The sequence below is a fragment of the Gastrolobium bilobum genome, unplaced genomic scaffold (genome assembly GCF_033153095.1).
Source record: "Gastrolobium bilobum isolate Gb01-03AN ecotype WA unplaced genomic scaffold, APGP_CSIRO_Gbil_v1 utg24462, whole genome shotgun sequence".
Taxonomy (NCBI): domain Eukaryota; kingdom Viridiplantae; phylum Streptophyta; class Magnoliopsida; order Fabales; family Fabaceae; genus Gastrolobium; species Gastrolobium bilobum.
In genome coordinates this window covers 276,838-291,472 of record NW_026897771.1, presented here as the reverse complement: position 1 = coordinate 291,472, position 14,635 = coordinate 276,838, and the positions used below count along the sequence as shown (strand labels likewise).

At 35.2% G+C, this 14,635-nt stretch overlaps 1 protein-coding gene across 1 annotated transcript; it reads right to left on the bottom strand.

The window, feature by feature from the left end:
* Window positions 1–3,929: 3,929 nt before the first annotated feature.
* On the bottom strand, window positions 3,930–11,033 carry LOC133310155 (protein CROWDED NUCLEI 1). Its single transcript, XM_061511054.1, has 8 exons — window positions 10,538–11,033; window positions 8,650–8,859; window positions 8,233–8,486; window positions 7,854–8,124; window positions 7,684–7,767; window positions 5,177–7,314; window positions 4,879–5,050; window positions 3,930–4,656 (listed from the first exon to the last, which is right to left on the bottom strand). The coding sequence occupies exons 1-8, from the start codon at window positions 10,733–10,735 to the stop codon at window positions 4,423–4,425; spliced, it is 3,561 nt and encodes a 1,186-aa protein (XP_061367038.1). The 5' UTR covers window positions 10,736–11,033; the 3' UTR covers window positions 3,930–4,422.
* Between the last annotated feature and the right edge of the window lie 3,602 nt (window positions 11,034–14,635).

Sequence of the window (14,635 nt, the reverse complement as noted above, 5' to 3'; positions counted from 1 at the left end):
TTGATTTGTTAGAAAAATAAGGTTTCGGTTTAATTCGATTTGAGCACACCATTTTTTCATTCTTAAGTCTCAAACTTTGATATTAAGGGGAACAATTTCATTGTCACTTGAATTAGTTATTATTGATTTATTTTGTTTAATTTTTAAAATGATATAAATATTGAACAAAGTGCAATTGAAATGATAATACAATATTCTAAATTTTTGTTAATAAGATCTTGTCCTACAAAAGAGAAAAAAACCAGTAATGAATGTCCTTTCATTTTTTACCTCTATGGACAGTATTATAATAAATTCTATATTTGTACTATGGAATACTTCTATGTATTAATTGGTCAATCTGACAATTTTAAATCTTGGGCTAATTGACTATTCTGCCCTTGTTTGTTAAATAAAATTATCATTTTGCCTCTTTTCAAATTATATACCAATCTGCCATTATTTCACCACATTGATTGCGAGTTATTGGAGTAATTACTCGAGCAACTCAGGCAAGTGGGCAACTCAAATTTGAATCCACGAATATTTTTTATTCAAACCAAATTTTAATGTATTATACATGTATGTCTAAATGGACTTGGGATGTTATACATGTGTGTCCAAAACAATAATTATACATATGTCCAAAACAATCAAAGGACAATCTTCATCCAAGCTTTTTTACACTAAAATGTTATAAACTTCAGAATGGCATATCTTTTTGGCTTGGTTGTCTGAATTAGGTATTTTTTTTATTTCATATAACTTTTCAAGATCTACCTGATGCCAAATACCTTAAGGAAATTTGGTCAAATTTTTTTTTCCAAAAATATGCTTCCTTCTTGGGTTTCAGGAATGATAAAGTAAATGGACATAAATCTTTAAAAGTAATACCATATGAATATAAATATGCCCATAAAACATAGTTTTGGACCTTCAAACCCATATATGAAATCCAAATATGTGTGCATCATGACATAATAATAAACATGGATTAATAAAAAATGAACCCAATTTAACAAGTCATTGGAAATCAATAGAAAATCATGGTTTGACATCTTGAATTGAACGAATGGAGATTGCGCACAGTTGTAAAAGACTCACCAACATCCATCAAAGTCTTCTCACGCGCACGCCTCTCTCTTCTTCGTCTTTGTGCGTCGACAGTAGCCATAGATGGAGAGCTCAAATTCCAACTTCTCCATTTCTTGATGAAATCAAGTGAGGTAAAAAGCAAAGTTGCTTAGAATTGGGAGACAAACACAACCCCAAATCCATAATCTATCAAAAAGCCTTGTATTGAGAGGAAAATGGAAGGGAAAGTGGCGCCCCTTTGTTGATTGAAGGTCCAAGAAGGCGTTTTGATCTCATTTGAGGTTGGAAATCCACTCATTGGGTAATTCTAGGTAAATCTATGTTAAAAAATCCTAGTTTTCTTTGAGTTTTGAGAAAGATTGATTTAGGTTTTCATTTTTTAAGTTTGGCTTGATTGAGCATGATAAAGCTTGATCGAGGCTTAGCTCATGTTGAGAAAAGTGTTCAGATGAAGATTTTAACGGTGAAAATGTATTTGGAAATTTTGAGATATCGTATTTTTGAATAGTGACGTATATGAATAGTACCGTATACGTGAATAGTGACGTATACATGAATAGTACTGTAGAGATGAACAATACTGTATGTATGAATAGTTAAGAAATATTTGATAAGTAAAAGATAAAATCAATAAATGGTTTCTGGATAACTACTTGACTTTGAACTATTTTATTGATATTTGTATGAATTCCTTCTCTAGGTGTGCCTAGGGATTGTGAACGTTTGGATTCTCGTGGAGCAAGATAAGTAGCTTGTTCTTCAAGTAAGCAAATTGTAAAGCTCCAAGAGGTAAGCTTTATGTTTATTAGATTCGCTCTTACTTTGTGTTCCGCCAAAGTGTACGGACTGTGGTCAGGTTGTATGATATGTATGAGATATATGATATAGATGCATTCATATAGAACTATATGATGATGTGATGTGATATGTTTTGATGTGTTTAATTTGATATGTTTTGATATGTTTTGATGTGTTTACTTTGATATGTTTTGATGTGATTTCTGTAATGATCTCTGGCCATTGATTCTATATGCACTAATGTCCGCTTGGGGTCCTCCCTTGTAACTGACTGTGTATATATCTGTTATATGTTGAGTTCTGCTTGGGGTCCTCCCTTGGGAACATGTGCACTGATTTTCGCTTGGGGTCTTCCCTTGGGATTGACTGTGTACACCTCTGTTATGTGATGATCTCTGGCCATTGATCCTATGTGCACTGATGTCTGCTTGGGGTCATCCCTAGGGACTGATGGTGTACACCTCTGATATGTTCCGGTTCCGCTTGGGGTCCTCCCTTGAGAACACGTATGTTGATTTCTGCTTGAGGTCATCCCTTGAGAATGACTGCGTACGTCTCTGATACGATATGTTTTGTTCTGATGTGATTACTGTGATGATTGTGTATATGATATTTGATACGTACGTTGATTTCCGCTTAGGGTCATCCCTTGGGAATGATTGTGTACGTCTCTGATAAGATATATTTTGTTCTAGTGTGATTATTGTGTTGATATTTGTAAATGAATTTATGTGCGTTGATTTTCACTTGGGGTCCTCCCTTGGAAAATACTACGTGCATCTCTGATAAGATATGTGTATATATGCTCAGTTTAGTTATGATATTTGTTACGTGCATTGATTTTCACTTGGGGTCCTCCCTTGGGAAATACTGCGTGCATCTTTGATAAGACATGTGTATATGCTTGTTCAGCTATGATATTTGCTTATATGATGTTTTGTATATTATGTATCTGACTGTCATGCAGGAAGTGACCCAGGGTATGGATAGTTTTCCATAAACCTGGAGCTTACTAGATATTTGTCTCTAACTCCGTTTTGGGATATGATTTCAGGAACACAGTTAATTGAAGAGCCCTCATGGGACAAGGACACTACCCGTGGCTAAAGGTACTAGTATGAGGATATGGAGTTCTGGGTGGCCGGACGCTACTATTTATTATATATGTTATTTTTGGAGAATATGTAATGTTGTATAGTGTTCTATTCATTTTGGGATCATGATGTTTGATCCATTATACAATATATGATCCGTTATGTTTTGTACATGTGTTCATATTTGATGCATGTACATTTGTGTATTCAAATATGTGCATGTGCTGAAATATGTATGTTGTTAGACATAGTGGCATGGAGCCAGTTATGCACGCAATCATGGATGGGTATATAGTCCTTTATAGATATCTGGTATTTTTGAAATTATATATGGTATAAACTGTTTATCAGGAAGTTTTGAGAGTGGGATTGACAAATCCTCAGTTGTCCAATTAACAGAGGTTACTCTGCCCGATTTTTGTCTTCGTCAAATACGAATTAAATTAGGAGAAGTATGCAATGTGAGATATCATGTGAATTAAGATTAATGAAAAAGGAAAAAAAATTAGCTCGTATTTTCGTAAGTTAAGTCTTCTGTTGTTTCTGTTTGTATCATATGTATATTAATTGAACCAGCTCGAGACGGAGATGTTACACATGCCCCCTAAGCTTGCATGTAATTTCTACTACGTAGCTCTCCTGTCACGATGATATCCATGTATTCCTGGCAGAGTCTATAATAACCCTCACATGATCCTACACCTGCTCATCCACAACCTTCCACATAGTTCTCTTCATGACTAGCCCTGGACAAATGAGGAGTATATTCCCATAAATATGCCCTCAAAATGCATCTCATTTATATACGCATTTATTGTTTTGGTTAACCAAAATAAAACGGATTTAACCATTATTTTATATTACATTACCAATATAATATGAGAATGACGGACCCGGATAATCAAAATTTTATCAAGGATTTTTTATATTCCCTTCAAATGATTATTTCATGTACTCAACTAAGAATACCAAGTTCTTGACACACATTTGACATGAACGCAACTCGCATACACAAATTGACACTCCTAGTTCACACAAAAGGGTTACGAACGCACCCTCGTTAAAATCAAACAATCACAATTTCGGGGAAGAAATACAAACATTTTGATACAATCAATCTCCGAGGGGATGTAGCTAAAATTCCAAATCTCTAAACTAGAAGCTACATACTATCGAATGCCTAAAATTATCAACAAATACACCGAAGGTTCCAAATATCCATGAAAACGTAACTGAAAAAAGCTAAAGAAACTCAATCACCCCCTCCCCACCCAAGTACCCCGTGGTTATAACTTAAGATCTACTTCCAATTGTTAATACAAGATAACTACTTGCGAAATCATCACTAAAGTTGATGAGGTTCACACATAAAGCTCCATTGAGTTTTATGTTGTAAAAAAGTTCCAAAGCTTCTTCCCTAAAGTTGATGAGGTCCACACATAAAGCCCCATTGAGTTTATGTTGTAAAAAAGTTCCAAAGCTTCTTCCCCATTGAAGCTTCACCAGGATGTTGGTAATCTTCATCATCCTCATCATCAACTCCACGGGCACCTTCCCCATGGGATTCACTCCTGTACTCAGTATCATTCTCCTCCGCTGTTCCATTCACCTCCTCACTCAATGCCATATTGTTGGCAAAGGTCCTTGTGGTATCAACATAAACATCCTGGGTCTTCACAACTTGCTGAGACTGAAACAAACAATAGCAAGCAATTTAACACCACTTTGATATCCATAACTTCTTAACATCTAGAGCTTATTATCAACCCCAAATTTCAGAAGTTTAATGATTAGTAATACAAAAATAAATCTAACTTTAAAATATTAAATAATAAAAAGAATACAAGGAATAAAAGTAGGTGCATGATTGAAATGCTAGGTGCATGATTGAAATGCTATATACCAAGCTTACCTCCGCAAGATGTACGCTTCCCCCATTCTCATTAGTAACCCCAACGGAACGTGAATGAGAAGTTTTTGGGTACACAATTCCTTCTTCAGCATCTTTTACACGATCAACCTCTCCCTCACTTTCTTTACTGCCGCCAGCAGACTTGGCTCTAACAGATGAAGTTGTTGCTCCGCTATAAAAGAGTTCAGGGCACATCCACATGTAAGTGGATTAAAAAAAAGCCAATAATCATTTCACAACTATAACTTTTAATGATAAAAGGGAAATTATGAGTCTAAATCAGCTAAAAGATACGTACGTTTTGGGTCGCCTCAAATTATATCTAGTTTCGCCAGCAGTTTGTACGGGAGGAGCAGCAGCAGCCTTCTGTCGCCTTCTTTTGCGTTGCTCTGGTATTATACTATCAGAGTGTCCTTCACTGGCATCTCCATCATGCCCACTAACAGTCAATTGAGATGTTTGGACCCGGTTTCGCTTCCGTCCATTCGCTGGTACTCTTCTACTGGATGGTTTCTGACTTTCAGAATTCACATTGGCAGAATCTTCAGCATTTCCATTTGGAAACTCTGTCTCACGATCATCCACAGATTCCCCAGGTACAGCTTCAGCTGCTTTTGATTCTCCGAGTATAGCCTCAGCCTCTTTGAGAACAGCTTTCACAGTGTGCGTACGCTTCACTCTCGTCCTTCCCGCTCCCTTGCGAGGTTTCTGCTGCCCAACCTTAGCATCAGGAGGCTGGGAATCCTCTGGTACCTTGTTGTCAATATTGCTCTGGTTGTCAATAGATGGATCATGGTCAGCTTCAACCTCTGTGATATCATTGCCAGATTGTACCCTACGAGCATCAAAAGAATCATTTACAATAGCAAATGACAACTCTGCTTCATTTTCAGTGCCAGGAATCCTTCCTGATGAATCTTCCATGTCAGCGTTCTCAACAGGCAAAGTTTCCATGTCTCTTAAACTGCCAACATCTTCAGATTCAATCTTTCTAATTGGGGAGATCTTTAAAATCTTAGAGGTGCATTTACGTAGCCAAGAGATGGTACCACCAGAAACTGATGACTTAGGATTAGTTGAAGGAGACGCTCCAGTATTTTGCCTTGAAGAAGCCAGATTTACATCAAAACCATCCTGCAAAATATCACTTGCCAAATTTGGAAGAGTAGGCACCTCTAAATTCTCAATGTCAGCAGAGGATTGTAAATCAGACAGCACAAATTCAGAGATCATTTCCCCACAATTCTGGCAACTCCTAAATTTCTCAACAAACTCAACAAAGCGTCGTCTCTCTACAATAAATTGTTCCCGCTGATTTTTCAGCTTCCTATTAAGGTCAACAAGAACATCTATGTCCTCTTGCATTTCCATCCTTTGCCTTTCAAGATGCTTTTTATTCTCATCAACTTCTTGTTTCTCCTTCTCTAATTTACTTCTTTGAAGTTTCATTTCATCCATTTCTCTATTAGCTACTTCATTCAAGAAATTAATATTGTTTAATTTACTCTCTCTTTGTTCCTCAAATAGCTTCCTCCTCTCAAGCAAGTCTTTTTCCTTCTGCTCTAACTGATTCTGCATATCAGCTTCCAGTTCTTTTTTCTGCAGCTCAAAATCCAGAAGCATTTGGTTTCTCTCACTTTGAGCTTTTTCAGCTAGGCTTGACTTCTCCAACTCCATTTCCGTGGCAAATGACTCTTTAGCCAACTTAAGAGTTTCCAACTCCCTTTGTAGGTAATCCTGTGTGGCCTGCTGCTCATTCTTTAATTTTTCTTCTTCAAATTGTTGTAATTTTAATATTTCTTCCTTCTGTTGAATCACATTTTTCAGCTCTTTCTCCACTTCTTCTCTTTTCAGATCCAGCTCATCCCATTCTCTTTCAAAAGTCTCTTTTTGCTGCCTCAAGTCATCAGCTTCCTTCATAATGAGTTCTTTCTGGAGCCTGTACTGCTCAACTTCATGCTTCAACTGTGACTGCAAGCGCAGATATTCAGACCTCTCTTCCTCAGTCACTTTAAGACGATTAATCTCTTCATTTATCCTCATCAACTCTTCTTCATTGTTAGTCTTTATTTTCTCAACTTCAGCCTTAAGACTGAGCAATTCCTCTCTCTCGCTTTCTATTTCCCCTTTCTCATTCTCCATTTTTTTCTCCTCAGACTTAATAGACTTCTCCCTTTCCTTCAAAGCTTTGACTTTTAGTTCATGCTCTTTCTCTTTCTCCTTAAGCTTCTCTGCCTTCTTTTCCAAGGCCTGCTCCCGTTTTGTAACTTTCTCCTCCATGTGATTGATTTCAGCTTCTTTCTTTTCCACTTCCAGTAATCTAGTCTTCAATCCATCTTCAAAGGATTTTCTTTTCTCATCCAATTCAACTGCAAACTCCTGCTTCTTCACATCAAGATTGGCTTGGTGTTCATCAAGAAGCTTCTGAATCTCAACCTGCAAAGAGTCCAGGCTGTACTCAGCAAAAGAAAGAAAATGGAAAAGAGTGATAGCTGCATGACAGTATACCATTCAATAACTCATGATGCTCACAACACATTGATTTTATTATTAGCCTGACAATTTCATACCATTGTTCCAATTGCCAGATTATTCAAAAGCAGACACCCAACAGCTGAGCTAATTTTTGAATGACCAAGAGTTGCACAATAGTAATGCAATAAAATAAATAAAATTCTGCAATTTACATAGGGCCTTGGGATAAAGGTGTTGTTGATGTTGATGTTGACATAGGGCCATTGGCCACCCATCTCCACGATTTCCCAGAAAAAAATAATAAGCAAATGAGCAGGTACAAGAACATACTTTTTCTCTAGCATTGAGCTTCTCCTCCCATGCAGATAATTCCTTCTCTTTGAGGTCCAAGTTCATTTTCATAGAATCGCATTCCTGCATCAGATATGGACCTATTAAAACATGATGCCAGAATAAACAGAAGTACAGCTAAACAATATCACATGAACAAAAATATTTACCTTCTCTTTTAGAGTTATATTTGCAAGCCTACTGTTCACATCATCTTCTTTACTTCTCAACGTTACATTAGTTTCATCAATGTTCTTCTGTGCCTCTTCAAGGTCCTTCTCTTTCTGCCTGCATAATCTGTCACTCTCATTAGCCCTCTGCTCTCTTTCATTGAGAATTCTTTGACCCTTGGCAAGCCTCTCTTCTCCCTCCTGCAGTTTCTTCTCCCATTCTCGCAAGTCCTCTCTCTGCTTAGACAAAGTACTCTCATGTGCTTCTTCCCTGTCATAAATCAAAATAAGTTAGCGACAAGAAATTCTAATACAGATTACAAAGAGAAAAATGATAAAACTTTTCAAATAAAAAGAGAATAAACAACAAAGGGATTACTCTGCAATGAAGGATAAACGATCCCTTCGAAGTGCAGACTCTTGAGCCTCCAAGTCTTGTGATTTCCTATCAATCTCAGAACTCTTTCTACTGATTTCTGCAAGTTTGGCATCAGCAGAACGTAACTTGGCTTCTACTTCTAATGATTTCTCTTCAATGCTAGCTACTAAAGCATTTGCTTCAGCCAACTTTGAGTCTCCTGTAAATTTAATTTTTGCATGCTCTGACCGCATTTCTCGCAGAGCCTTCTCAAGCTGTTCACACATGAGTTTCCAAATATGAGCAAGAAATAACCATAATTCAGTGTTATGATAATAAAAGCATCAACAAACACAGACTATCCGCCAATAAAGTTTCACATAAGAGGCATGCATTTTTATATAAGAAAAAAGTTAACATGCACATTAAAAAACTTACATCAAGCACACACTCTTTCTCAACACCCAAGGCCTTCCTCAGATTCTCTTCTCGCTTCTCTGCCTCAGATAGAGCAATTAAATGAGCTGCTTTTTCTCGTTCTAGAGCATCCTTCACTTCTACTAAATCTTGACTCAGTTCGTTATACTTAGAGCTCCACTCTTTTTTCTCAATCAAGAGAAGACCCATATTGAATTGGTACTCATAAAGCTGGCCCAAAGAAGCATATAATCATGAGAAACCACAAAATAAACTTTAAAAAGGAAAATACAACCGTTAATGTTGCACAGGCACAGGCACACACATGCATGAATCTAGAGTCAACCTGTTGGTAAAAAGCACAGATATGAATGACAAGGAACTCTCTATAGATATCCTATCTTTATTTAGAAAAGAGATGAGGTTAACTAAACAAAATCTAGGTATATACACATGGTATCATAAAAAAATGACAAGTAGCCAATGGTTATCCTTAACCCTAAGTTCATCTTGCTAAATATTTTATTACATTTGATATCTTCCTTCTTAACTTCAAATCATTCAGAAAAACATAATCATCCTAAAGCCAAACAGTATTTGATGTGGTGCAACAACATATAAAAAAAATGGACAACTTTGGGTGAATGGAAATAAGACCTAAGTCATAAAAAATGTGATGCAAGTAATTTATTGTTTCAAACGAAAGTGCAATAATTCAAACAACATATAAGCTAAAATTTTGTTGTATACCAAACATAGAAGTATGTCCCTAGCTTAATGATAGGACAGCTTAAACAATGCATACAACATTGCTGCTCTACTTTAGACTTCAGAGAAATAGAACTGACTAACATGCATATCTTTTCTATTCACTTTTACTGCCATATTTTTACCAACAAACACATTACTTGTCAATGATGAGAGTCTGCAGATACTAAATAACATAGCTAGTTACAATATTGCAAAAATATCCCCTTCTTTCTTCAACAGAAAAATTTAAAAGTTATTCTATGAGTAGGATAGATAAAGGAGGATATAAAAATGAAACTTTCAGAAAGCCAAGAACAAAAAAATAATACAATCAAACCCTCAATCTCTCAGTCAATTCATAGTAAAAGGAAACTTCAAGAGCTAAGCCAAGTGAACACTTTCATTTTCACCCCAAATTAAATGTAAATTTGAAATTTAATTTTTAAAAATCCTAGCATCCTCTTAAACTTACATACACCCAGATCCAGAAAGCATAGAGCATAGCAACAAAGTTTTGCGTTTATTATTACCACTAACCTCTAATATCAATCAATCATAAAAAGATCCTCAAGACTAGAAGGACAAAGCAAAACCCTTCCTCCCCAGTCCTCACGAATATCAAACAGTGCATACCATTGTATATATCTAACAGTGAACCTTTTACCAAAATTGTCTTTCCTTCAATAGTTTCATAATTGGCATACAGTAAAGAAACAAGAGGAAAGACCCAAGAAAAAGTGGGAGAGGTTTATAAACTATCTTCAAAACACGTTCTTGGGACAACATAAAAAGCTGCCACCCCAGAATCAAATTTCAACTTTCAGTACCCAAAGCAAGTAAAAAATAAAAAAATTTATATTCCAAATTTCACAAAGGAACAAGTCAAAATTTACCAAAAAAACTAAAATTATAAAAACATTTATGTAGCAAGAAATTCAAAACAAAACCAAAAAATCGGCACTCCAAACTCCAGGAAAAAAAGAGTGCTTTAAGTTGAAGTGTCACCCAAAACTTCAAAACAAACCCACATCACAGTATAACAGTTAAACGAGAACGAATCACTCAAAAGAGTGAAACAATTAAAACAACAACAACCAAATCGTCACCAATAAAATAATAACAAAAATGAAAAATCAAAGAACCACGTGAATCAACTAACCTCCTTCTCGAGGCTTGAAACTCTCTCAACCAAAACTTCACGATCCAAGTTCCCCCCATTCTCAACAAAGGCGACACCTTTCCCCTTCGCACCAGTCCCATCGCCCGAATTCGGACCCAAATCTCGGTCCGAAACCGACCCGGTTCTTTTGGTCGGAGTGAGGGACCAACCCGACCAAACCCTCTGCGGAGTAAACATCCCCACCACCGGTTTCTCCACTCGAAAACAACAAAACCCGAAACTTCAAGTCCCGAATTCGACCTCACCCAAATGCCCCCATCCCGAAAATTCGAGACCGCCAAAAAACAAAAACCCGAAATCGAAATCCCTAGAAAAAAAGAAGAAGAAGAAGAAGAAGTAGAAACCCTAGCCTCCGGACGCGACCGCAGTTCCCAAATTCCGGCGAATTGCGGATTTGAAGTCCGATAACGTCTCCAAAATTCTCAAACGGTTCTCTCAGTTTCTCTCTCTACTTCTTTCTCTCTCTCTCTTTTCTTTTTTGTGTATGTGCTTTTTGCACGGATCGCTCACGTTCTTTGATTTTTATTTTAATGGTTTCATTTTTGGGTCGGGAGTTGAAAGTACGTAAATGCCCGTGTTACTATCATGGTTATGCATCGTACGCAAGGGTAATATGAAGATTTCGGATGGATTTTTTTGTTTTGAACGTGGGTTCTCGTGTATGTGTGCTGGTGTTACAACATTGCCCATGGTTGGTGCCGTTGGGGAAACAAAGAAAGGGGACTGGGGCTTGGGGGTATTTTAGTAAAATGAGTGGTTATTGGGTTTGAGAGAATCTATGGCATTTGATATGGAATTGGGAATGCCACGGTGTGTAAGAGCTGTTATTAACTTGTGAGTTGGAAAAGAGGCACAATGAATGGAATGGCCAATTGGAGTTTCAAGATAAGCATTGCTTTTGTCCCTTTAGGCTTGCTTGCATGCATCACACTTAATCATTGTTCTCAACTCAACCAATGTTTATTACTCTCTACTACTTATTCTCTCTCTCTCTCATGTCTTAACAAACTTTATGAATAAAAATCTATGACCGTTTTCTGTCGTTTGTGGTTTGTAAAACATAGGAATAAAAGAAGAGGGGGACTTTGGGAAATGGAAGCCATCAATAAGGACTTTGGCCAATGCTCAAGGAGAACAACCAATGAATAAAGATAAGTAATAACTACTATTTAATGGATAATGATGTACTCAAACTAAATATTAAAACATAAATCAGTACTCCCTTAAGCCACCGTATGATACTATACCATCTTTGACCTAATATAGAAAGCATTTGATTTTGGATTCATGGTTATATTAGTCTTTTGATTCATGGATTATATTAGTCTTTTTCTTTTTGGTACTTGAGTTATGATATTCTTATTTTTATTTATTTTTATTTTTATTTTTATTTTGGATTGATACAGGAAAAAAAAACTAAAAAAAGCTACAATTTAACAAAGGTAACCTTGTCAGCTAAGAAAAGCAAAAGGATACGATATATGATGCACTAACACTTCAAAAATTTTAATGAGTCGTGTTTGATACTTTTTGACACTCTCCAATACTCCGACACTCCAACACGCGTTGAAGAGACTCCAAAAAGAATTCAAAGATTGCATTGTATTGCATTTTTGTTTTAATTATTAGATTTGTTGAATTACAATTGCCATTTTATTGAGTTTAATATAAATATTTATAATATTTTATGTTTCTATGCAATATTGGCATGTCAAAATTTAATATTTTTTAAAATTAACATATCAAAATATCATATCTTATATATTTCATGTCGGTACAAGGTCATATGATATACGATGAGGAAGGAAACACTACCTTTTGTCTTTTGATAACGGTGCCTTGTAGCTTGAGTATGGAATAGATGGAATAGGATAGGTGAAAATGCAAATGGGAAGCTTACACTAAAAAGACTATGATTGGTGCTAAATTTATTTACCGATAAAAATGCATAATTTCGAGGCTTTTTATGATGATGAAGGATTAGTTATTTAGATAAAAAACAAAATCTTTACTTTATAAAAGAATTAACTCATAATGTAGTTTTCTTTTTGTCAAATGTTACTAATAATAGACAATATCATAATATAATATGATTATTATTATTATTATTATTATTATTATTATTATTATTCCTATTATGTTGATTTTGATTATACCCGACATCATGAATTTCACTATTTGTGTATTTATTTTACCGAGGAGAAAATGCACAAAGACGCTTTAACTTTATTTAATACACACTTACACAGAAACGATGTCATTGTCAACATTTTGCTAGCTGGTGTTTCTTAATGTGCAGCTGACTTCTTTTCTACGACTAATTCATTAATTTGTTAATAGAATCTGGACGTACGTAAGACTTGCACTGTCTCATTAGTTTTTTCATGACATCACTAATTATAGGAAAAGTTTATGTCGCACATGAAAAATGAGCTTCATATGTTATGAATGTTTTCCAAAAAATAAAAAAAAGGTAACTTCCATCTTATCCCTTTAATTTTGGTTCATGTGCAAGAATGAATGGATTCACTAATCATATCATGTGATGAAATTTTGTTATTAAATGACAAATAAACAATCAAAAATTTAATGACAGAACTCATAAATATTTAAATTAATTATTAATTATTGACATGTCATGGGATAATTAAAATTATTATATGATATGAGGATTTGGATTCTATCATATAAAAAGGTGATTACGTGGTCATGTTATTTGATTACAATCACTCATTTAAAAATTATATATTTTTTCTGTCTCTTATCTCATCATCAATGAGTGATTGTGATCAAATAACGTAATCAAATAACGTGATCAAATAATCACTTTTTCACATGAGAGAGGATCCAAATCCATGACATGATCATATAAAATCAAATATGATAACATAGTTAAACATTCCATTGGCTCGCCGCTTTTTAAAAGAAACCTATGCAAATGTAAAAAGGATTCTCTTGAAATGAGATGTTTGGTTTAGGGTGATTTAGTGAGAAAGCTATCCATCTAATTTGCATGGGTTTTTAAATTTTGGAACGGAATGATAGGTTTATTTACTGTTGAGAAAGCGTTTTGAGAGGTGGGTTTTTGTTAAAAAGCTGGGTAATCTCACTGTTCACTCAAATTTTGCACTATATATTACCTCCAACCAAACATACATTTCCTAAAAGTTACCTAATTTTTGCAGTAAAGTTTTTCCCCACCAAACTACTTTTTTTAACATTTTCCTATCTATCTCACTTTATCTCACTTTCTTACCATTTTCCTATCAATTCTATTTTCCTAGTATTCAAAAAATTTCTCCTCAACCAAACGCCCCTTAAAGGTTTTGTCTCTAGTTATTGCAATTCACTCCCTCTCTTACCAATTTAACAGCTTTATGAGAAATTAAGGGAAAACTTTAAAAATCTCCATACAAGTTTTTTCTAGAATCACTTATCTCATTATAAAAAATTTGAATCATTTACTCTCTTATTTAAAGTTTCTTTATCAGTTACCCCTTAACTTAATTTTTCATTCAAAAATAAAGTTAACGAATTAATATTTTTGAAAAATACCTTACTATTCTTAAAATAATACAAAAAAATATAGAGAACCCTTGATATCTCGTGGCTGCGACTTGCTTCGCCTTGTCTTCATATGATGTGTCGCAGCCTTTTTCTTTTATCACTGTAGAGAAAGAGAGAGAACGCAAAGCTTGTTACACAGCTCCGAAATAGGAGGAGGAGAAAAAATTGTAAGCGTTGTTGTGTAAGATTTCGTAGATCTAGGTATTATCTCTCTTTGTCTGAAGCTTGTGATTCTGTGATTTCTGTCCTTTGTGTTTATATTTTTGACGACTTTTTGACTTCTTTCTCTCCAAACACCAACTCTCGCACAACATAACCCACCATTCAAGGTGAACTAGATTCTTTTCGTGTGTTTTTTTATGGTGAATGCTTATTTTGGATTTATTTTGTGTGTTGAATTTATGGTTATTTCCAAGTTGAAATTTTTCGATGTTACTTTTGTTAAGGGTCAAGAACCGGAATCTTTTGCACAATATAATTTTTTTGTTTTAAGGGTAGTTTTGGTAATTT